We start from the raw sequence: 24,322 nt of genomic DNA, 5'->3' as shown, positions 1-24,322 counted from the left end.
TGAAAAAATTTTCTATAGAAATAAAATTTTAACAAATTGTCTATAGAAATAAAATGTTAACAAAATTTTCTATAGAAATAAAATGTTGACAAAATTTTCTATAGAAATAAAGTTATGACAAAATTTTCTATAAAAATAAAATTATGACAAAATTTTCTATAGATATAAAATTATGACAAAATTTTCTATAGAAATATAATTTTGCAAAAATTTTCTAGAGAAATAAAATGTTTACAAAATTTTTTATAGATATAAAATTTTGAAAAATTTTCTATTGAATGAAAATCTTTTAGCATAATTTTCAATATAAATACAATTTTAACAAAAATTTCTATAGAAAAAAATTTTGTCAAAATTTTCTATAGAAATAAAATTTTGTCAAAAATTTCTATAGAAAATAAAACTTGCAAAAATTTTCTATAGAAAACAAAATTTGTAAAAATTTTCTATAGAAATAAAATTTTGACAAAATGTTGTATAGATTTAACATTTTTACAAAATTTTCCATAGAAATAAAATTTTAACAAATTTTCTATAGAAATAAAATTTTAACAAAATTTTCTATAGAAATAAAATGTTGATAAAATTTTCTATAGAAATAAAATTATGACAAAATTTTCTATAGATATAAAATTATGACAAAATTTTCTAGAGAAATAAAATGTTTACAAAATTTTTTATATATATAAAATTTTGAAAAATTTTCTATTGAATGAAAATCTTTTAGCATAATTTTTAATATAAATAAAATTTTGAAAAAATTTTCTATAGAAATAAAATTTTAACAAAATTTTCTATAGAAAAAAAATTTTGTCAAAATTTTCTATAGAAATAAAATTTTGTCAAAATTTTCTATAGAAAACAAAATTTGCAAAAATTTTCTATAGAAAACAATATTTGCAAAAATTTTCTATAGAAATAAAATTTTGACAAAACTAAAATTTTTACAAAATTTTCCATAGAAATAAAATTTTGAAAAAATTTTCTATAGAAATAAAATTTTGACAAAATTTTCTATAGGAATAAAATTTAAAAAAAAATTTCTATAGAATTAAAATTTTGACAGATGTTTCTATAGAAATAAAATTTTACCAAATTTTCTATAGCAATAAAATACTGACAAAATTTTCTATAGAAATAAAATTGTGAAAAAATTTATAGAAAGAAAATTTTGCATAAATTTTCTATAAAAATAAAATTTTGAGAAAACTTGGGAAATGAGGTCGAGATTTCGAAATATAATACCAAGAGACCGGTGATCATCTTACTAATACCCTAGATACTATAATGGAATTTCGGCCACCATATACTTATGAACAAAAATTTACTTCAAACTACTCAAAATTTTCTATAGAAATAAAATTTTGACATAATTTTCTATAGAAAATAAAATTTGTAAAAATTTTTTATAGAAATGAAATTTTGAATAAATTTTCTATAGAAGTAAAATTTTGCAAAAATTTTCTATAGAAATAACATTTTGCATAAATTTTCTATAAAAATAAAATTTTGAGAAAACTTTCTATAGAAATAAAATTTCTGTAGAAATCTAAATTTGAAAAAGAAAATTTTAACAAAATTTTCTATAGAAATACAATTTTGAGAAAATTTTCTATAGAAATAAAATTTTGAGAAAATTTTCTATATAAATAAAAAATTACAAAATCTTCTATAGAAATAAAATTTTGAAAAAATTTTCTATAGAAATAAAATTTTAACAAATTGTCTATAGAAATAAAATGTTGACAAAATTTTCTATAGAAATAAAATGTTGACAAAATTTTCTATAGAAATAAAGTTATGACAAAATTTTCTATAAAAATAAAATTATGACAAAATTTTCTATAGATATAAAATTATGACAAAATTTTCTATAGAAATATAATTTTGCAAAAATTTTCTAGAGAAATAAAATGTTTACAAAATTTTTTATAGATATAAAATTTTGAAAAATTTTCTATTGAATGAAAATCTTTTAGCATAATTTTCAATATAAATACAATTTTAACAAAATTTTCTATAGAAAAAAATTTTGTCAAAATTTTCTATAGAAATAAAATTTTGTCAAAATTTTCTATAGAAAATAAAACTTGCAAAAATTTTCTATAGAAAACAAAATTTGTAAAAATTTTCTATAGAAATAAAATTTTGACAAAATGTTGTATAGATTTAACATTTTTACAAAATTTTCCATAGAAATAAAATTTTAACAAATTTTCTATAGAAATAAAATTTTAACAAAATTTTCTATAGAAATAAAATGTTGATAAAATTTTCTATAGAAATAAAATTATGACAAAATTTTCTATAGATATAAAATTATGACAAAATTTTCTAGAGAAATAAAATGTTTACAAAATTTTTTATATATATAAAATTTTGAAAAATTTTCTATTGAATGAAAATCTTTTAGCATAATTTTTAATATAAATAAAATTTTGAAAAAATTTTCTATAGAAATAAAATTTTAACAAAATTTTCTATAGAAAAAAAATTTTGTCAAAATTTTCTATAGAAATAAAATTTTGTCAAAATTTTCTATAGAAAACAAAATTTGCAAAAATTTTCTATAGAAAACAAAATTTGTAAAAATTTTCTATAGAAATATAAATAATATAGAAATAATAAAGAAATATTCTATAGAAATAATGTAAAACAAAATAAAGTCTTATTTTTTTATAGTGTTTCATTTTTATTTTCTTTCCAATATTTCGAACACCATCATTGTCCGTCTTCAGGGAAATGCAATTTTGAACTGGTGGTCTTGTTTGAGTGTAAATTCAAACGTAGTGGCGAGCAAGTCAAAACAAGGCCACCAGTTTAAAATTGAATTTCCCTGAAGACGGACAACGAAGGTGTCCGAAATATTGGAAAGAAATTAAAACACTATAAAAAAATAATATTTTATTTTGTTCTATTATGATCTCAAGCCTTACAAACTCTACAAATGAAATAAAATTTTGACAAAAATTTCTATAGAATTAACATTTTTACAAAATCTTCCACAGAAATAAAATCTTCTATAGAAATAAAATTTTGACAAAATCTTCTATAGAAATAAAATTTTAACAAAATTTTCTAGAGAAATAGAATTTTGACAAAATTTTCTATAGAAATAAAATGTTAACAAAATTTTCTATAGAAATAAAATTTTGACAAAATTTTCTATAGAAATAAAATTTCGTTTTATTGTTGTTGATTTCAGCTTAAAACCATGCATTGACTAAACTATAAGTGTAGCTTAACCAACAGAGGAATAGAATGTTTGTCAAATTTATTTGGGCAAAGCCCTATAGACTGCAAGATGGTTGGATGGGCGCACGTTTCGGAATTACCATATTCCTCAACCATCTTGCAGTATATAGGGCTTTGCTCAAAAAAATTTGACAAACATTTTTTTCCTCTGTTGATTAAGCTACACTTGTAGTTTAGTCAATGCATGGTTTTAAGCTGAAATCAAAAACAACAAAATGATTGAAGAATAAACCAGCAATAACAAAACAAAACGAATGAAATCAAATTTTGACAAAAGTTTCTTTAGAAATAAGATGTTACCAAATTTTCTACAGAAATAAAATATAAAAAAATTGTATAGAAATAAAATTTTGTCAAAATTTTGTATAGAAATACAAGAAATACAAATTTGACAAAATTTTCTATGGAAATGAAATTTTGGCAAAATTTTCTATAGAAATAAAATTTTGAAAAAAATGTCTATTGAAATAAAATTTTGACAAAATGGGCTATAGAAATAAAATTTTGACAAAATTAACTATAGAAATAAAATTGTAAAAAAACTTTTTATAGATATAAAATTTTGACGAAATTTTCTATAGAAATAAAAGCTTGAGAACATTTTCTATGGAAATAAGATCTTGGCAACATTTTCTATAGAAATAAAATTTTGACAAAATTTTCTATCGAAATAAAATTTTGACAAAAATTTTCTATAGAAATAAAATTTTGACAACATTTTCTATTTAAATAAAATTTGACAAAATTTTCTATAGAAATAAAATTTTGACAAAATTTTCTATAGAAATAAAATTTTAACGAAGTTCTCTATAGAAACGAAAATTTGGACAAAAATTTCTATAGAAATAAAATGTTGACAAAATTTTTTATGACAAAATGTTAACATAAGCAGTTTGCTAATGTTTTTGGAACAATCTGTTTGGTTCAACAGAAGAAAATAATCCATGATCTGCATTTATTCTATTATCATTAACTTTTGCTTCACCCTGTATGTTTGCAACTCAAGAGTTTTCACAATGGTATAAAGGTACATTGAGTATATTTATTTTATTTATTATTTTTTTTCATGAGCGATGACTTTGTATTATACATTATTGTTGTGAATTTGTTGTTATTAAATTATAAGAATTGTTCTTGGTAATAAAAATTTATTTTATCTACTTCATTATATGACAAAATGCTTTGTCGTTTGGTTGTATTCCGAAGAGGTCGCATAGCACAGTCGAGGGAAAAGTTTTATTTGGTATATATGTGTGAGTGTGTATGTCTAATGGAAATATTGGTTGTGATTTAAAACAAAATCTTTAAGGATTTTTCTCAGGATTTTCATGTTTTGTTTTTTATTATAGAATATAAGAGACTACATTTTCCATAGGATTTTCTGTTATATTGAAAAAATTATTATCATCTTCATAAATAGGTTACAATTAGTTTTTTATTTTATGTTTTAATATATCTGGGATTCTTTTGTTTTATTAGAATTACAGTTTTTGAGTTTAATTTAGATTTTATTTATTTTTTTTTTATAAAAAATGTGCTAATTGCAAGGTTTAGGTTTGGTTTTGATATTTATTGTTTAATTTTGTTAAATTTAATTATCACTAGGGTTTTGTTTCTTTTTTTAGTATAATGAATTTCATTAAATAATTGTTTCGTTTAATTGATGTTTGAGTTTTTATAGATTTTTGTTTTTTTTTTTCTTTGTTTAATTTGTTATCTTTGAATTATATTTTCTGTTTTCTGATTTTGTTTGTTTTTTACATAAATTTCATTTAAATGTTGCCTTTATCTAATTAAGAATAAATTTTAGAATTATTATTAATATTAAATATTACATAATAATTAATTAAATATTTAATTATTTGGCTCAAGTTATAAGTTTAGAAAAGAATTTCCCAAAAATGTTAACATCAAAGTTGATACGGCCAGAGGTGATAGGGTATGTGTTGCCGTACTATTACCAGCTAAAATTTCGGCTCGTTTACGCATGCGCTCCTGTTAAGAGAAATAAATTATAAATTTCAAAAGAGATTAATAAGAAATATTTTTATATTTTTTTATATATTGTTGTGATTATATTTATATTTTTTATATATTGTATATTAGTAAGAAAAATCTGTGGTTAGGTTTATCTTATCATTCATTATAAAATTGGTTAGAGTCTTGTATGAGTGGTTATGAGTAGAGTTTCATATGATTTGTAAATATTTTTTTGATCACTTGCACAGGCACTTTTTTGCATTCCACTTAAATTCCTGTTACCTTCATTTTATAATAGGCCCACTATATCGAATTCTAAATGATTTTTTTTTTTCTCTATAGAAAATATATAGTTTACATGTATTCCTTTGAAAACAGTTTGTCATCGGGATTCAATGACCAGATTAGTTACGCTTACGCTTAAAATAAAATTTTGTGTTACATATAAAAAAAGAGTTAATGAGTGATATATTTTATATATAATTTAAACTGAAATTTTTGAATGTATTATTAACATATAAATAAAAAAATAGGATTAAGAATTTAATAGGAGTATGAAAGTATAAACTAAATTTTTAAAATAAATAATTTTTTTTTGTTTTTTTTTTTGAGTACGTGGATTAGTATTCTAATGTATGTAATTGGCATTTGAAGTAACCAATCTTCGAAGTGACGATTTTTTTAATGTAGTTTTTAGTACAATCTTTAAATTAATTAAAGATGGAAATGTTTCAAAAATAGGGTAAGACCTATTTTGAGGATGTTGATCTAAAATACATGTTTTTGAGGAAGCAACTTAGCTTTAAGTTTAACTTTTATATATTTTATATTACATCCCAGTAACAAATTGGATGTTGTTTTACATACATTTATCTTTAAGAACATCTCGAGAAGCTTCATAATTTTTTTCCACTTCCGAACAAGTTCTTTTGGACTAGTACTCGGCCGTTCTGAGTCAAAATTTAAATTTTGGACAGTTAAATATCGAAAAAAATGGGAAATCAATAAAAAAGTAAATAAAAATAAAATTAAAATTTCACTTTCGCTGGGATTTGAACCTCTATCTATCTATACAAAAATATGTACGGTTGAGAAAATTTTTAATAGAAAATTTGCCAGTTGATGTCATCCGATCAAATGACAAACATTTGAATTGATGTTTCGATGCTACGTCATCAATGGCGATTCTGGTTGAGTGGGCGAAGGCGTTCTGTTATGGTAATAACAAACCCAGGTTCAACCACCGGAAGTAATAATAATAAAAAAATAAAGGTGTAAAAAAAATATTAAAAATAATACAAGTGAAATTGATGAAAAACAAAATATGTTTTTTAATTTTTTTTTAATTTCTTCATACAAATGAATATCCAAGGCACAACATGTAAAGCTATGCAAACGATCCGAAAATGACATGCCAGCAAAAGAAAAGCTTCCAAAAAATAATTTGGATCCCCAACTAGTGATCACGGTTGCCACAGTTAGTAGAATTCTATTGTAATTGTATATATTTTATGGTTTGGTAGATTGGTAGATTTCTTTATGGTTTGGTAGAATTTTCAAAATGTTGCTCTCCAAGTAAGAGCTATTTCAATTTTCTATATAAAAAATTCTGACAAAATTGTCCATAGATATGAAATTCTGACAAAATTTTCTACGAGTATAGAAATAAAATTTTGACAAAATTTTCTATAGAAATAAAATGTAGAGAAAATTTTCAATAGAAATAAAATTTTGACAAAATTTTCTATAAAAACGAAATTTTGACAAAATTTTCTATAGAAATAAAACTTTGAGAAAATTTTCTATAAAAATAAAATTTTGATAAAATTTTCTATAAAATTTTTCTATCAAAACAAAATTTGTAAAAATTTTTCTATAAAAATAAAATGTGGGAATATTTGCTATTAAAAAAAATGTTGACATTTTCTATAAAAATAAAATTTTCTATAAAAATAAAATTTTGGGAAATCTTTCTATAAAAAATTTTTTTTTTTGTAAAAATGTTTCTATAGAAGTAAAATTATGAGAGCATTTTCAATAGAAATAAAATTTTGACAAAATTTTCTATAGAAATAACATTTTGACAATATGTTCTGTAGAAATAAAATTTTGACAAAATTTCCTATAGAAATACAATTTTGACAAAATTGTCTATAGAAATAAAATTTTAATAACATTTTCTATAGAAATAAAATTTTGGGAAATCTTTCTATAGAAGTAAAATTTTGAGAACATTTCCTATAAAAAAATTTAACAAAATTTTCTATAAAAATAAAATTTGGAGAAATCTTCCTATAGAAGTAAAATTTTGAGAACCTTTTCTATAGAAAAATAAATTCTGACGAATTTGTCTATAAAAATAAAATTTTGAGAAATCTTTCTATAGAAATAAAATTTTGAGAAAATTTAAAAAGCGAAAAAAATCCCCAATTTCCCTTTTTGACAAAATTTTCTATAGAAATAAAATTTTGACAAAATTTTCTGTAGAAATAAAATTTTGATAAAATATCCTATAGAAATACAATTTTGAAAAATTTCCTATAGACGTAAAATTTTAACAAAGTTTCCTTTAGAAATAAAATTTTTTAAAAATTTTCTATAGAAATTAAATTTTGAGAAAATTTTCAATAGAAATAAAATTTTGACAAAATTTTCTATTGAAATAAAGACTTGGGAAACCTTTCTATAAAAAGAAGAAATTGTAGAAATTTTTCTATAAAAATAAAATTTGGAAATATTTTCTATAGAAATAAAATTTTGACAAAATTTTCTATAAAAATAAAATTTTGGGAAATCTTTCTATAAAAAAATTTTTGTAAAAATGTTTCTATAAAAAGAAAATTTGGAAAAATCTTTCTACAGAAGTAAAATTATGAGAGCATTTTCAATAGAAATACAATTTTGAGCAAATTCTCTATAGAAATAAATTTTTGACAAAATTTTCTGTAGAAATAAAATTTTGACAAAATTTCCTATAGCAGTACAATTTTGACAAAATTGTCTATAGAAATAAAATTTTAATAACATTTTCTATAGAAATAAAATTTTGAGAAATCTTTCTATAGAAGTAAAATTTTGAGAAGATTTCCTATAAAAAAAAAAATAACAAAATTTTTTATAAAAATTAAATTTATAGAAATCTTTATATAGAATTAAAATTTTGAGAACCTTTTCTATAGAAAAATAAATTCTGACGAATTTGTCTATAAAAATAAAATGTTGAGAAATCTTTCTATAGAAATAAAATTTTGAGAAAATTTAAAACGCGAAAAAATCCCCAATTACTCTTTTTGACAAAATTTTCTGTAGAAATAAAATTTTGACAAAATTTTCTGTAGAAATAAAATTTTGATAAAATTTCCTATAGAAATACAATTTTGACAAAATTTCCTATAGACGTAAAATTTTGACAAAGTTTCGTATAGAAATAAAATTTTTCAAAATTTTCTATAGAAATAAAATTTTGAGAAAATTTTCAATAGAAATAAAATTTTGACAAAATTTTCTATTGAAATAAAATTTTGAGAAACCTTTCTATAAAAAAAAAATTGTACAAATTTTTATATCAAAATAAAATTTGGGAATATTTTCTATAGAAATAAAATTTTGATAAAATTTCCTATAGAAATAAAATTTTGACAAAATTTTTTATAAAAATAAAATTTTGGGAAATCTTTCTATAAAAAAAAAAATTGTAAAAATTTTTCTATATAAAGAAAATTTGGAAAAATCTTTCTATAGAAGTAAAATTATGAGAGCATTTTCAATAGAAATAAAATTTTGACAAAATTTTCTATAAAAATAAAATTTTGGGAAATCTTTCTATAAATTTTTTTTTTAAATTTTTCTATAAAAAGAAAATTTGGAAAAATCTTTCTATAGAAGTAAAATTATGAGAGCATTTTCAATAGAAATAAAATTTTGACAAAATTTTCTATAAAAATAAAATTTTGGGAAATCTTTCTATAAATTTTTTTTTTAAATTTTTCTATAAAAAGAAAATTTGGAAAAATCTTTCTATAGAAGTAAATTTATGAGAGCATTTGCAATAGAAAAAAAATTTCTATAGAAGTAGAATTTTGAGAACATTTTCTATAAAAAAATTTAACAAAATTTTCTATAAAAATAAAATTTTGAGGACCTTTTCTATAGAAAAATAAATTCTGACGAATTTGTCTATAAAAATTAAAATTTTGAGAAATCTTTTTATAGAAATAAAATTTTGAGAAAATTTAAAAAGAGAAAAAAATCCCCAATTTCCCTTTTTATATTTTTTATTACACCTTCATTTTCTCTTATTTTCTAATTTATACAATTTGAAAATCTCTTCTGTTTCCACCAGGGGTTGAAACTGGGTCTGTTGGCACCATCATTGATAACCTTAGCACAGTCAGCCATAAACGGCATTGAACACGAAGTGTCGAAACGTCAAGTCAAATGCTTGTGATATGACCGTAATATGACACAAAGGCATAGCATTGTAACTACTTCTCGAGATGTTCTTTATTAGTATGAATGAAAAATAAAGAATACAGACTTAAATTTTCATTTTTTCAAATAATTGTGTTTTATGTTTTATATCGTCTTTATTTTGTTATTTTCGGCGTATATTTTTTTCCATTTAAACTCAATAAAAAATTTAAATTTCTCATAATTAGCATTCTTTTTTTTAGTTTTTATTCTGTTGGTTTGGGACATGTTATTGTACAAAATGTATTTTTTCACTTTAAATGGCCAAATAGCGTATTTTCTAATACTGCTCCAAAAGAACTTTGTTAGAAGTGGAAAATATGGATGGATGCTCTTAAGAAGAAATGTTCCATTTTTTTTTGCTGAGAAGCCCATGTAAAATCGATTGAAGATTATCCAAGTTTGCACTACTTCAGGATCACAAGTTGGTGTCAATCGATTTGGACGAGACAAGTCTTGTGCAAATATTGTTTCTCACAAACTTTTTAGATTAGTACTAAACAGAAAAAAATCTCAACATTATTTTTCTATGAAAATATTTCATTGACTTGAAAAAAATTTGCAATGAATGAAATATATTTTTTTTTAATTTAATACATAAATTAATTGCATCAAATAAATTTGGATTAAAGCTATACAGAAAAAATATTACTATTAGTTTTCGATTAAATTTGTAAAAAAGACTTAATTCAATTTATTAATTAAATATATTTTTTTTAATCAAAACCAAAATGAATTGCCATAATTGCACCAAAACAAAATCATTATTTGTTGCAATTAATATTTTAAATAAATTAATTGATTATTTCCGTGATTGAAGCAATCTCAATAAAAAATTAATTGGAACAATTAATTTTGCGATTGAAAAAAAAACAAAAAAAAAACACAATTTCTTCTGTTAGTAAATTAATAGAATATATTAAAGTTTTAATATATAATCTTTAATTTGCATCTTTGATTGAGATTATCATTTCTATAAATGAAAAAATATCATAAATTCATAAATTCAATTAATTTCGTATTGCTGTTAAAAATTATTTTGTTTCTGATGTAAATATAAAATTTAATTACCAAAGATATATATTATATGCATATTTCATTTTTTGATATTTAGTTTTTATTTTTTATATTTCTCTTATATCCCATTTTTCATTTGGCAAATTTCCTACCCTTATATAGTATTCATATTGAATTTTTAATTTATAAAAATAAGCAAAAAAAAAAAAATAGATAATACTTCATATGTGTGCTTACCTGATACTTGTTATCTTCTCCCGGCGGATCTAAACATTCAAATTCACAGCACCGTTCTCCAACTCGGAAGTTTTTGCAGAACTGAAATGGACAAACGAACAAAACAATGTCAGTTGAACATGAAAAGTCGAACATGCAATAAATGACGTATGACGATATAATAGTAAAAGGAAGCAATAAAAACAAAATGAAAAAAATTCCATAAATATTAAACTAATGTGCACAGTAGACAGATAGAGATGAAGTTATCGTAAATTTCCAACAATGAGACAATGTTCAAGTGAATTCTGGCATCTAAATAAAATATATATTGGAGATTTGTGATAAATTAATATCGATTTTATGTTCATTTTAATTTTTAAGTTTAGTTTTAATTATACCCTAAGTCACATTGTGGTCGGGGTATAATAACTTTGATCTGTCAAAAAATGTGCCTACGAGAATAATTGAAGATTTTATACTCCACAAAGTATATACCGATCGACTCAGAATCACTTCCTAATACAGAAAAAAATATCATCAAAATATTTCCAATTAAAAAATTATATGAAGTTGAAATTTTTTACAATTAATAAATTAATTGATACAATTAACTTTTTAATCAAGATAGAAACATTAAATTTATTAAGTCAATGATTGAACATATTTAAATTTTTTATCTTTTTAATCAAACTCGGAAAACTAAGTTAGTTAAAAAGAGATGTTTAATTAAATTTTTAAATTTTAATTAATGTTAATATTAAAGATTAAAGGAAAAAAATCAACAATAACAAAACAAAACGAATTTTAATTAATATTTTTAATTTTTAATTAAATATTTATTTCAAATAATCAATTTTCAATCAAACTAAACACACTGACGGCCATTTTCATGTATTTCAGTTAGACTTTAACTCCCAGTTAGCAGAAAGTAAAATCGAAATATCTTCTCTCCGGTTAACTTTAACTGAAAAATTTTTAGCAGTTGAGTTCCTAACTGGCATATGAAATATATAGACAAGATGACAGACATGTCCATAGTACGGTTTAAAAGTTCGTTAGCTAACGTAGCACTAACGGAGCTTAATGAAAATGGGGGTAAGTCAGTTAAGAAATTAAGTGAAAATTGTTACGTTTATAATAAAAATATTAATTGAGTTTTGCAATCAACATTAAATTAAATTTTTAATTGAATTAATTAAAAAACATGTAAGTAAACTAGAAAGTCGAGCGGGGCCGACTATATCATACCCTAAATCACCCCTACTGAATTAGAAAAGATTAGCATTTGTGGGATATCTTTGATATTGATTTGAGCGATGAACCACATTTTCATATTTAAGAACATTAAGGGATACATTTTTATGGGAGTTTTGGCACAATCTTAGCAGAAATGTCTGATACTATATATATAGTTGTAGCTGTAGTTGATTTTGCACCTACAGAGTTAGTATATAACTAATATTGAGTCCATTATTAACAAGTATATACGGTCGTAAGTTCAGCCAGGCCGAATCTTATGTACCCTCCACCATGGATTGCGTAGAAACTTCTACGAAATACTGTCATCCACAATTGAATTACTTGGGTTGTGGTATCTTAAAACTTCTTAACATCGTTTTCTAAATTGTGAGTTAGTCCATACGTGGTATATATTAGACAAAAAAGGTATGTATAGGTAAGTCTACAAATAATTACGAATCGATATGGACTTTTGCACGGTACGTAGAGAGCCAGAATTGAAATATGGGGGTCGCTTATATGGGGGCTATATACAATTATGAACTTGATATGGACCAATTTTTGTGTGATTGGTGATCGATTTATCTGAGGGCTATATATAAAAATAGACCGATATGGACCTAGTTAGGCATGGTTGTTAACGGCCATATACTAGCACAATGTACCAAATTCAGGGATCCGGAGCGGAGCGGAGCGGAGCGTGGAGCGGAGCGGAGGAAGCCCTTTTTTTGCCGGAGCGGGAGCGGAGCGGGAGCGGCATTTCTAAAATCCGGAGCGGAGCGGGAGCGGAGCGGTTTCCAAATGAAAAACCGCTCCGCTCCGAATAAAATATTACTTGAATGAAATGTGTAACTTTGAAATTACACTGTGTAGGTAATTTCAAATTTAGCTAGTACTTAGCGTAGTGTGAGTAAACGTTTAAAATGTACGATATGTATTTTTGTACGTACGTACATTGGGGAAAACACAACGTGTTTTTTAGTAATTGTTTTCAAAAACGGCAAATGTCAAAATATATATCTAGTATGTGTTGTAAAAGTAAAAACAGTACTTTCGATCAATTTCATCCCGTATTACTACAAAGATGTTTGTAATGAACGTCAAATAAATGCAATTAAACGATCTTATTTATATTTAATTTTTTAGTTTTCTACACTGAAAAAAAATATTGTCGTGAAGTCAAAGATTCCATGTCCTTAGAATAAGAATGCAAATTTTGCTTAACATGGAAGACGCATTTCTCTAAAATAAAGTTTTTTTTCTTGTCCAAAAGGCAATAAACTTTTGAATGAAGTTGTAATGTCCTTATAATTAAGTGATTTTACTTAAAAATGTGTATCATAACATGAAAGATAAAATTTTTGAGGTAAGGTCAACGTGACTTTAATAATTAAGAAAAATTCTTTAAAATTAATAAAATTGTCTTTAAATTTGTTTCCTTTTTGCATCTTGCCTACAAAGCAAAAAATCGTTAAAAAATAAGACATGTTTTTCAACACTTTATTTTAAAGACGCTTTTTACTTGAAACATACCATAATTTCTACTGGAAGTCGAGTCTTAATATGAAAAAAAAAATAACTCGTTAACTCGTTTTTAAAGGATTTTGATAACAACTGACGAAAAAAATCTAAAAAAATGAAAAATTAACATTTGCTTCCTAGAAGCAAGTACATAACCCCCAAATTTTGAAAGAGAATTACATTTTTAAAGTATCCTTACTTGTATTCTCCGCTTCTTTGGCTCGGAATTAATACCCAAACTGTTAAAGTAAAGACAAAATCTTTGGAACCGGGCATGCTTTTTTTCATTCACATTTGCTTTACTATTGTACTATATCCTAGCATTCTCTTATTTCTGATATTAGTTCTCGAAAATTTAATTAAAATTATGGATAGTTTCAATTTTGGTTGAAAAATTTGCGCATATACATTTATTATACAATAAAGGGGAAAAAAGCGAAATTAGGTAACACTAGATCTGAGTAAGAATATTCGTAGGTATACCACGGACTGATGTCGATGGAGGTTGTTGCAAACATAAACATACACACACACATTACAAATATAACAAAACCTCTTCTCTACGTCTGTTGCAAAACAAAAAAAACTTTCGGAGAGTAGTTACTTCTACTCTGTGTATAGACTTTCAATTCCAATCAGCGTTGCCGTTTTGGTCCGATCGGACTAAAATTGGTCCAAAAGATTTCTAATTTTTAAATTTGGTCCGATGGTCAGACCAAACAGAATTTGGTCCATTTTCATAAATTTGGTTTCTATCACATATTAAATAGTAGATGGTGCACCGCAAAGAATATTGTCGGGAGGCCAAATATTTCACATGCTTAAAATACGAATACGAATTTTGCTTAGAATAGAAGACGTATTTCTCTGAAAAAAAGTTTTTCCTTGTCTAAAAGTCTCTAAACTTTTCAATGAAGCCTGTTTGTCCTTATAGCTAAGTGATTCGACATAAAAATGTGTATCCTAACATGAATGCAAATTTCGTTTTAATGAAGTCAAAATGGATTTAATATTTCTGAAAAAATCTTCAAAATTAATAAAATATTTCAACACATTGTTTTAAAGTCATTATACCCTAAACCACATAGTGGTTAGGGTATAATAAGTTTGATCTGCCAAAAAATGTGCCTACAAGAAATATTGATTTTAGACCCCTTAAAATATATACCGATCGACTCAGAATCACCTCCTGAGTCGATCTAGCGCTTGGCGTCCGTCCGTCCATCCGTCCGTCTGTCCATGTATTTGTTGTTCACAGGATTATTAACCGATTTTGATGAAATTTGGTACAGGGAGTTTTTTTGGGCACAAGGACGAACGTTATTGAATTTGGAAGAAATCGGATCAAATTTAGATATAGCTCCCATATATATGTATTGCCCGATTTCGACAAATGGGGTCACGTTGCACTTTTTTTACTAACCGATCGTCGTCAAATTTAGCACAAAATAATCTTCTGTATCACCCTTTAAGTCTGAAGATTTCATCGAAATCGGTTCAGATTTAGATATAGGTCCCATATATATGTATCGCCCGATTTTGACAAATTAGGTCATAAAACCCTTATTTATCAACCGATCTTACTCAAAGTTGGCGAAATGTAATCTTCTATAGCACTAACTATATGTGCAAAAAATCATCGAAATCGGTTCAGATTTAGCTATAGCTCCCATATATGTACCGCCCGATTTTTCTAAATAAAATAAAACTCAATTGAACAAATAATACAATGTTTGTACTATAATTTTCTCGAAGAGGAGCGGAGCGGAGCGTGGAGCGGAGCGGAGCGATTTTTTTTTTCTCGGAGCGGAGCGAGGAGCGGAGCGGTTTTTTTTTCTCCGGAGCGGGAGCGGAGCGGAGCGAAAAAAATGGACCGCTCCGGATCCCTGACCAAATTTCAACTGACTCAGAAGAAATTTGCTCCTCCAAGAGGCTCCAAAAACAAATCTCGGGATCGGTTTGTATGGGGGGCTATATATGATATGGACTGATATGGACCACTTTTGGCATGGTTGTTAAATATCATATACTACCAAATTTCAACAAGATCGGATGAATTTTGCTTCTCCAAAAGGCAACGGAGGTCAAATCTGGGGATCGGTTTATATGGGGGCTATATATAATTATGGATTGATATGAACCAATTCCTGCATGGTTGTTGGATACCATATACTAACATCACGCACTGAATTTCAACCGAATCGGATGAATTTTGCTCTTCCAAGGGGCTCCGGAGGTCAAATCTGGATATAGGTTTATATGGGGGCTATATATAATTATGAACCGATTTCGACCAATTTTTGCATGGACATTTGAGGCCATATATTAAGACCACGTACCAAATTTCAACTGAATCAGATGAATTTTGGTCTTCGAAGAGGCTCCGGACGTCAAATCTGGTGATCGGTTTATATGGGGGCTATATATAATTATGGACCGATGTGGACCAATTTTTGCATGGTCATTAGAGACCATATATTTAGTAGCACCATGTACCAAATTTCAGCCGGATCGGTTGAAATTTGCTTCTCATAGAGGCTCCGCAAGCCAAATCGGGGGATCGGTTTATATGCGGGAAATATATGCTCAGATCGACTCAGAATTTCACCACGACCCAGAATATATATACTTTATGGGGTCTTAGAGCAATATTTCGATGTGTTACAAACAGAATGACAATGTTAATATACCCCCATCCTATGGTGGAGGGTATAAAATTCGGGCAATATTATTATGTAAGAGTTACATAAAAGTCTAAATACGATCGGATAGTACATAAAAATTTTAAACCTGAGTAGCATTGGTAAATAAATAAGATTATTATGACCAAATTTGGGAAAATCGAGCGATGTATATAAATATGGGAGCTATATCTAACTCTGACCCGATTTATATGATATTTTGCAGATTTAATTGAAACCACAGAAAGTGACCTTGTGCGAAATTTTAGTAAGATCAGTTAAGAAATGAGGCCTCTATGGTCAAACATAAGGTTATTAGGGGCAATTTTTTCAAAATCGGGCGATGCATATATATGGGTGCTATATCTATATCTGAACCGATTTCGATGAAATTTTGCACATACAGTTAGTACTATAGAGGACTGGATCTAGCCAATTTTGTGCAAGGTCAGTTAATAAATAAGGGTTCTATGGCCAAATTTGGGAAAATCGGGATATACATATATATGGGAGCTATGTCTAAATCTGAACCGATTTGCACATATAGTTACTGCTATAGAGGATTACATTTAGCCAACTTTGAGTACTACCGGTTAATAAATAAATGTTTTATAGTTAAATTTAGGAAAATCGGGGGTGCATATATGTGGGAGGTATAGCTAAATCTGAACCGATTGCGATGGGTTTTTGCACATATTGTTAGTACTATAGAAGAATATAGTAAGCCAACTTTGATTAAGATCGGTTGACAAATAAGGGTTTTATGGCCAAATTTAGGAAAATCGGTCGATACAAATATATGGCAGAAATTTGGCAGGCTTAAAGGGTGGATTAGCTTTTGCCAAATTTGATGACGATCCGTTTGTAAAAGAGCGCGTCGAAATCGGGCGATACATATATGGGAACTATATCTAAATTTGATCCGACTTCTTCCAAATTCAATAGCGTTCGTCCTTGTGCCCAAAAAACAGCCTGTACCAAATTTGTCTCAGGCATAGACCATACACTTAAGTTCAATATGAACTAAAGCAAAAGAAAATTTTCGCACGATTCCCAAAAATAGTAAGAATGAACTATTTAACCATACAATAAATGGTCATCATTTGGCGCCAATGATTTTTTCTTTTAATTTTAGTTCATGTTTTCTTCTATGAGAGAGTGTAATTTCGTGAATTGCTGTTAAAAATTACAACACGGCATTAAATTTTCCTGCAAAATGTGGAGTGCAATTCAGTTCAATTTTCGTACGAGGTAGTTCAGTTTACTATTTTTTCGGTGTATGTATAGACCGATTTTGACAAATGAGATCATATTGCGCTTCTTTACACAGAAAATGTTTTCCAATTAAAATTTTAATTGAATTAAAAAAAATATTCAATTAAAAATTTAATTGGTTCAACAAATTTTTTAATTGAAATAAAAATCAATCACAAAAATGTATTGTATCAATTAATTTTTTAATTGGAGCAAGTAATTTTTTAATTGACTTTGATGATTGATCCTATCTTTCTGTGATTGAGGACATTTCAATTAAAAATTAATTGTATCAAAAAATTTCGTGATTGAGGACAAAAATATTTTTTGTGTGTACTAACCGATCGTTGACAAATTGGGCATAACGTAATCTAATTCACCACTCCTTAAGTGTGCAAAATTTCATTGAAATCGGTTCAGATTTAGATATATGTAGAACCCATATTCACGACTTTCCCAAATTTGGATTCTGGACGCATTTATTAACCGATTTCGATGAAATTTGGTACAGAGTGTTTTTTGGGCATAAGGATGAACACTATTGAATTTGGAAAAAACCGGATTAAATTTAAATATAGCTTCCGTATATATGTATCGTCCGATTTCGGCAAATGGGGTTACATTGTGCTTCTTTTCTAACCGATTGTCGCCAAATTTGGCATAAAGTAATATAAATTGCCACCATTCAAGTGTGCAAAATTTGGCCATAAAACCTTTCTTTATTAACCGCTCTTTCCCAACTATATATAAAAACCTTATATATTCACCAATTTTATCCAAATTTGGCACAAGGTAACCTTTTGTGGTTTCAATCAATTCTGCAAAATATCATTCAAATCGGTTTAGATTTAGATATATATGTATCGCTCGTTTTTCCTAGATTTTGAAATATTTCGATTTAAGAATTTTTGTAAATTTTTATCAGATTTTAATATTTTATTACGTATATTAAAATATTTCAATATAATTAATAATATAAACTTGACCAGCAATTACTTCTATTACCAATATATTCACTAATAAAAATAGTTTTTAAATTTTTATAAAGCAAAAATGCTAAATCCTCTAAATAAGTCTTAGCCTATATTTGAAAAAGTTTTTATCTTAAATCTAACGATTTAATATATCAGTTAATTTAAGGACGATTTCTTTGAATCAAAAAATGTGTTTCTTTACTTTAATGAAATTTTGCCTTAGGTCAAAGACATCCAACTTTAACGAAGGGACGCAAATTTACAAAATTTGTGTCCTAAATTTAATGAAAAAAATCGTTGAAGCAAAGATTATAAACTTTATTTTAATTAAAATTAAATTATTTTAAAGAAAATTGTCCTTAATATTTTGTAAATTGTGCATCCTAAAATGTAGTTTACGTAATCTTTAATATCACGTAAATATTTTTTTCTCAGTGTAGTTTATAAAATAAATTATACTTACATATGGTGGATCACAGTAAATGGCTTTACACCACAATGGCTCTGAATGGTAACAAACACACAGACTGCAAACTCCTGGCCCTGGTACATACAACATGCCATGGTTCACGGAATTACCTTGAAAATCAATGCAATCTTCTTCCAGGCACGCTATAAAAATAATAAAAAAAAAATAAAACCGACACATCAATAAAAGTGGCCATTATAAAATCTATACTAAGGGTTCTGGTATACGTATGTGTTTCTAAACTAAAAAAATATGGTATTGAAATTAAAAGTAAATTTGGAGTGATAAGTTTTAATAAAAACAATATCTCTTAATATAATTCTAATAATAATACCACCAAAAACTTTTAAATGTAATACTTTGGTAATTAATTATCCCATCTTTTATATCCTCCACACATCGAAATATTGCTCTAAGACCACATAAAATAACAGGTTGGCTGATAAGTCGCCGGTCTGACACATAGATGGCGTCGCTAGTATTAAATGCATATTATTTTTATATAGTACCAACCTTCAAATGATTCGTGTCAAAATTTGACGTCTGTAAGTCAATTAGTTTGTCAGATAGATCATGATACAATGATTGTAAGGTAGCCTCTGTAGAACAAAAATAACAACAAAAACATAAAAGCAGCTCATCATAACGTCAAACTAAATGTCAGTAAAAAGTAAATAAACAAATACAAAAATGTTTGTTTTGATTTTGTGTTGCTCATGAGAAATGTTTTTTTTTTTTTGGAATAGAAAAAAATTGACCATTTTCACCCGCTTGTTACACAGACAACACTTTCGCATTTTCCGTTTCATTTCCGAATTTCAAATACAATTTAAATTTAAGACGTTAATTCGAACAACATAATTTAAAAATGTCAACAATATTTTTGACATTATGATGAGCCGTTCAAAGTCACCTGACGGAATAAGGCTACCTTATAATCATTGTATCATGAGATAGATCGTCTTTTGTGAAGCAACTTTTGTTATTGTGAAAAAAAATGGAAAAAAGGAATTTCGTGTTTTGATCAAATACTGTTTCTGAAGGGAAAAAATACGGTGGCAGCGAAAACTTGGCTTGATAATGAGTTTCCGGACTCTGCCCCAGGGAAATCAACAATAATTGATTGGTATGCAAAATCCAAGCGTGGTGAAATGAGCACGGAGGCCGGTGAACGCAGTGGACGTCCGAAAGAGGTGGTTACCGACGAGAACATCCAAAAAATCCACAAAATGATTTTGAATGACCGTAAAATGAAGTTGATCGAGATAGCAGAGGCCTCAAAGATATCACAGGAACGTGTTGGTCATATCATTCATCAATATTTGGATATGAGGAAGCTCTGTGCAAAATGGGTGCCGCGCAAGCTCACATTTGACCAAAAACAAAAACGTGTTGATGATTCTGAGCGGTGTTTGAAGCTGTTAACTCGTAATACACCCGAGTTTTGCCGTCGATATGTGACAATGGATGAAACATGGCTCCATCACTACACTCCCGAGCCCAATCGACTGTCGGCTGAGTGGACAGCGACCGGTGAACCGTCTCCGAAGCGTGGAAAGACTCAAAAGTCCGCTGGCAAAGTAATGGCCTCTGTTTTTTGTGATGCACATATAATAATTTTTATCCATTATCTTGAGAAGGGAAAAATCATCAACAGTGACTACTATATGACGTTATTGGAGCGTTTGAAGGTCGAAATCGCGGCAAAACGGCCCCATATGAAGAAGAAAAAAGTGTTGTTCCACCAAGACAACGCACCGAGCCACAAGTCATTGAGAACGATGGCAAAAATTCATGAATTGGGCTTCGAATTGCTTCCCCACCCACCGTATTCTCCAGATCTGGCCCCCAGTGACTTTTTCTTGTTCTCAGACCTCAAAAGGATGATCGCAGGGAAGAAATTTGGCTGCAATGAAGAGGTGATCGCCGAAACTGAGGCCTATTTTGAGGCGAAACCGAAGGAGTACTACACCGAAAGAATTCTCTTCGTTAATTTTACGAAGAATTCTTCATTAACTATTCTTCGTGAATTCTTCATTAAAATAACGAAAATTTCATTCATTTTCGTAAATTTTACGAAGAACATTTTACGAATATACGAAACTTCTACGAAATATTCTACATTAACTTTTCTTCGTAAAAAGTTCGTACTTTTAACGAAACTTTCTTCATATTTCATGAATTTTGTGAAGAAGTTTTTACGAATATTTTACGAAACATTCTGCGTTAAAATTTCTTCATAAAAAGTACGAAACATGTTCTTTGAAATAACGAAGAAGTTTCATTGTAGTTTTAAAATTTCCGTTCGCGACATAAAATTGTCTTTTATAATGAGCTTGAGTGTATTCCTTTATTCTATTTTTTTATGCAAGTCTATGCTACTTCTCATTTGGGTGATAGAGCGCTATGAATAAAAGTGAAGCAATAAAACTAAAAATTATTAAAAAACTTAAGATGTAAAGTAGTGATGTCATTTTTCACATTTGTAACTACAACCAAATGCACTTTCGACTGTAAATTTTTCTCCAAAAGTTCGAACATTTTTGAAAAAAAAAGTACGAAAGTTTTTCATAAAAAGTACGAACATTTTTCATAAAAACTACGAAAGTTTTTCATAAAAAGTACGAAACATTTTCATAAAAAGAACGAAATTGTTTCATAAAAAGTACGAAGATTTTTCATAAAAAGTACGAAGATTCTTCATAAAAAGTACGAATTTTTTTCTTACAAAGTACGAAAATTTTGGAAGAACATTTCTTCGTAAAAAGTACGAAATATTTCGTACTTTTAATGAAAAGTTTCTTTGGTTGTAAAACAATGACAAATTTCGTACTTTTAACGAAATTTTTCGTTCTTTTTACGAAGAAAATTCTTTCGGTGTACCAAAATGGTATCAAAAAAGGTCGTTATAATCGTTGTATCGCTCTTGAAGGGAACTATGTTGAATAATAAAAACGAATTTTGACAAAAAAATGTGTTTTCTTTGTTAGACCGGGGACTTATCAGCCAACCTGTTATTCTGGGTCGTGGTGAAATTCTGAGTCGATCTAAGCATGTCCGTCCGTCCGTGCGTCTGTTGAAATCACGCTAACTTCCGAACGAAACAATCTATCGACTTGAAACTTGGCACAAGTAGTTGCTATTGATGTAGGTCGAATGGTATTGCAAATGGGCCACATCGGTACACTTTACGTATAGCCTCCATATAAACGGACCCCTAAATTTGGCTTGCGGAGCCTCTAAGAGAAGCAAATTTCATCCGAGCCGGCTGAAATTTGGTACATGGTGTTAGTATATGGTCTCTAACAACCATGCACAAGGTGGCCCACATCGGTTCATAATTATATATAGTCCCCATATAAAGCAATCCCCAGATTTGACCTCCGGAGCCCTATGGAAGAGCAAAATTCATCCGATTCGGTTGAAATTTGGTACGTGATGTTAGTATATGGTATCCAACAACAATGCAGGATTTGGTTCATATCAGTCCCTAATTATATATAGTCCCCATTTAAACCTATCCCCAGATTTGACCTCCGGTGCCTTTTTGAGAATCAAAATTCATCCGATCTGGTTGAAATTTGGTACGTGGTGATAGTATATGATATTTAACAATCATGCCAAAAGTGGTCCATATCAGTCCATAATCATATATAGCACCCATATGAACCGATCCCGAGATTTGGTTTTGGAGCCTCTTGGAGGAGCAAATTTCATCCGAGTCAGTTGAAATATGGTACATTGTGCTAGTATATGGCCGTTAACAACCATGCCTAACTAGATCCATATAGGTCTATTGATATATATGGCCCTCAGATAAATCGATCCTCAATCATACAAAAATTGGTCCATATCGGTTCATAATTGTATATAGCCCCCATATAAAGCGACTCGCATATTTCAATTCTGGCTATCTAATTACCTCGCAAAAGTCCATATCGATTCGTAATTATTTGTAGACTTACCTATATATACCTTTTGTTGCCAATATATACCACGTATGGACTAACTTACAATTTAGAAGACGACGTTAGGAAGTTTTAAGAAAACTTGCCATCAGTAAATATTACCACAACCGAAGTAATTCGATTGTGGATGACAGTCTTTAGTAGAAGTTTCTACGCAATCCATGGTGGAGGGTACATAAGATTCTGCCTGGCCGAACTTACGGGGGTATATATTTCTTATATAATAAAATATTTGATAAAAATAATATAAAAGTCGAAAATATATATTTTCACGAATTTACTTTTTATACCCTGCGCCACACTGTGGAACAGAAGGAGACGAAATAGACACATGGTGTCTTTGGCAAAAATGCTCAGGGTGGGCTGCTGAGTCGATATAGCCATGTCCGTCTGTCCGTGAATACATTTTTGTAATCAAAGTCTAGGTCGCAGTTTTAGTCCAATCGACTTCAAGTTTGGCACAAGCATGTGTTTTGGCTCAGAATAGAACCCTATTGATTTTGGAAGAAATCGGTTCAGATTTAAATATAGCTCCCATATGTATATTTCGACCGATATGGACTTATATGGCCCCAGAAGCCAGAGTTTTACCCTAATTTGCTTAAAATTGTGCACAAGAAGAACAATTAGTACTATAGTCAAGTGTGCTAAATTTTATTGAAATCGGTTCAGATTTAGATATAGCTCCCATATATATCTTTCGCCCGATATGGACTAATAGGGTCCCAGAAGCCAGAGTTTTACCCCAATTTTGTTGAAATTTTGCACAGGTTGAAATCGGTTCAGAGTTAGATATAGCTCCCATATATAGCTTTCGCCCGATTTACACTCATATGACCACAGAGGCTAATTTTTTGCTCCGATTTAGTTGAAATTTTGCACATGGAGTAGAATTAGCATTGTAGCTATGCGTGCCAAATTTGAGTTAAATCGGTTCAGATTTAGATAAAGCTCCCATATATAGCTTTCGCCCGATTTACACTCATATGACCACAGAGGCCAATTTTTAACTCCGATTTAGTTGAAATTTTTCACAGGGAGTATAATTAGCATTGTAGCTATTCGCGCCAAATTTGGTTAAAATCGATTCAGATTTAGATATAGCTCCCATATATATGTTTTTCTGATTTCGACAAAAATTGTCAAAATACCAACATTTTCCTTGTAAAATCGCCACTCTAATTTTCCTAAACTTCTAATACCTATATATCGAGCGATAAATCATAAATAAACTTTTGCGAAGTTTCCTTAAAATTGCTTCAGATTTAAATGTTT

General features: G+C 27.6%; 1 protein-coding gene across 5 annotated transcripts in view; it reads right to left on the bottom strand.

Annotated features, from left to right (window-relative positions):
- Positions 1–4,277: 4,277 nt before the first annotated feature.
- Positions 4,278–24,322, bottom strand: part of LOC142229761 (uncharacterized) — a 170,038-nt gene continuing 149,993 nt past the window's right edge. For 4 of the 5 annotated variants that reach the window (XM_075300328.1, XM_075300329.1, XM_075300331.1 and 1 more), the window contains exons 3-5: positions 19,074–19,222; positions 10,960–11,040; positions 4,278–5,250 (exon numbers count right to left, since the gene is read on the bottom strand). In XM_075300328.1, coding sequence (XP_075156443.1) covers positions 5,128–5,250; positions 10,960–11,040; positions 19,074–19,222 — 353 coding nt within the window. In that variant the 3' untranslated portion in view covers positions 4,278–5,127. Of the gene's footprint in view, positions 5,251–5,517; positions 5,655–10,959; positions 11,041–19,073; positions 19,223–24,322 lie in introns of all 5 variants that reach the window. The other variant, XR_012720485.1, reaches the window with a different exon arrangement.

The sequence above is a fragment of the Haematobia irritans genome, chromosome 3 (assembly GCF_050003625.1).
Source record: "Haematobia irritans isolate KBUSLIRL chromosome 3, ASM5000362v1, whole genome shotgun sequence".
NCBI lineage: Eukaryota > Metazoa > Arthropoda > Insecta > Diptera > Muscidae > Haematobia > Haematobia irritans.
The sequence above is the reverse complement of the archived record's forward strand: the minus strand, read 5'-3'. Positions and strand labels throughout refer to the sequence as shown.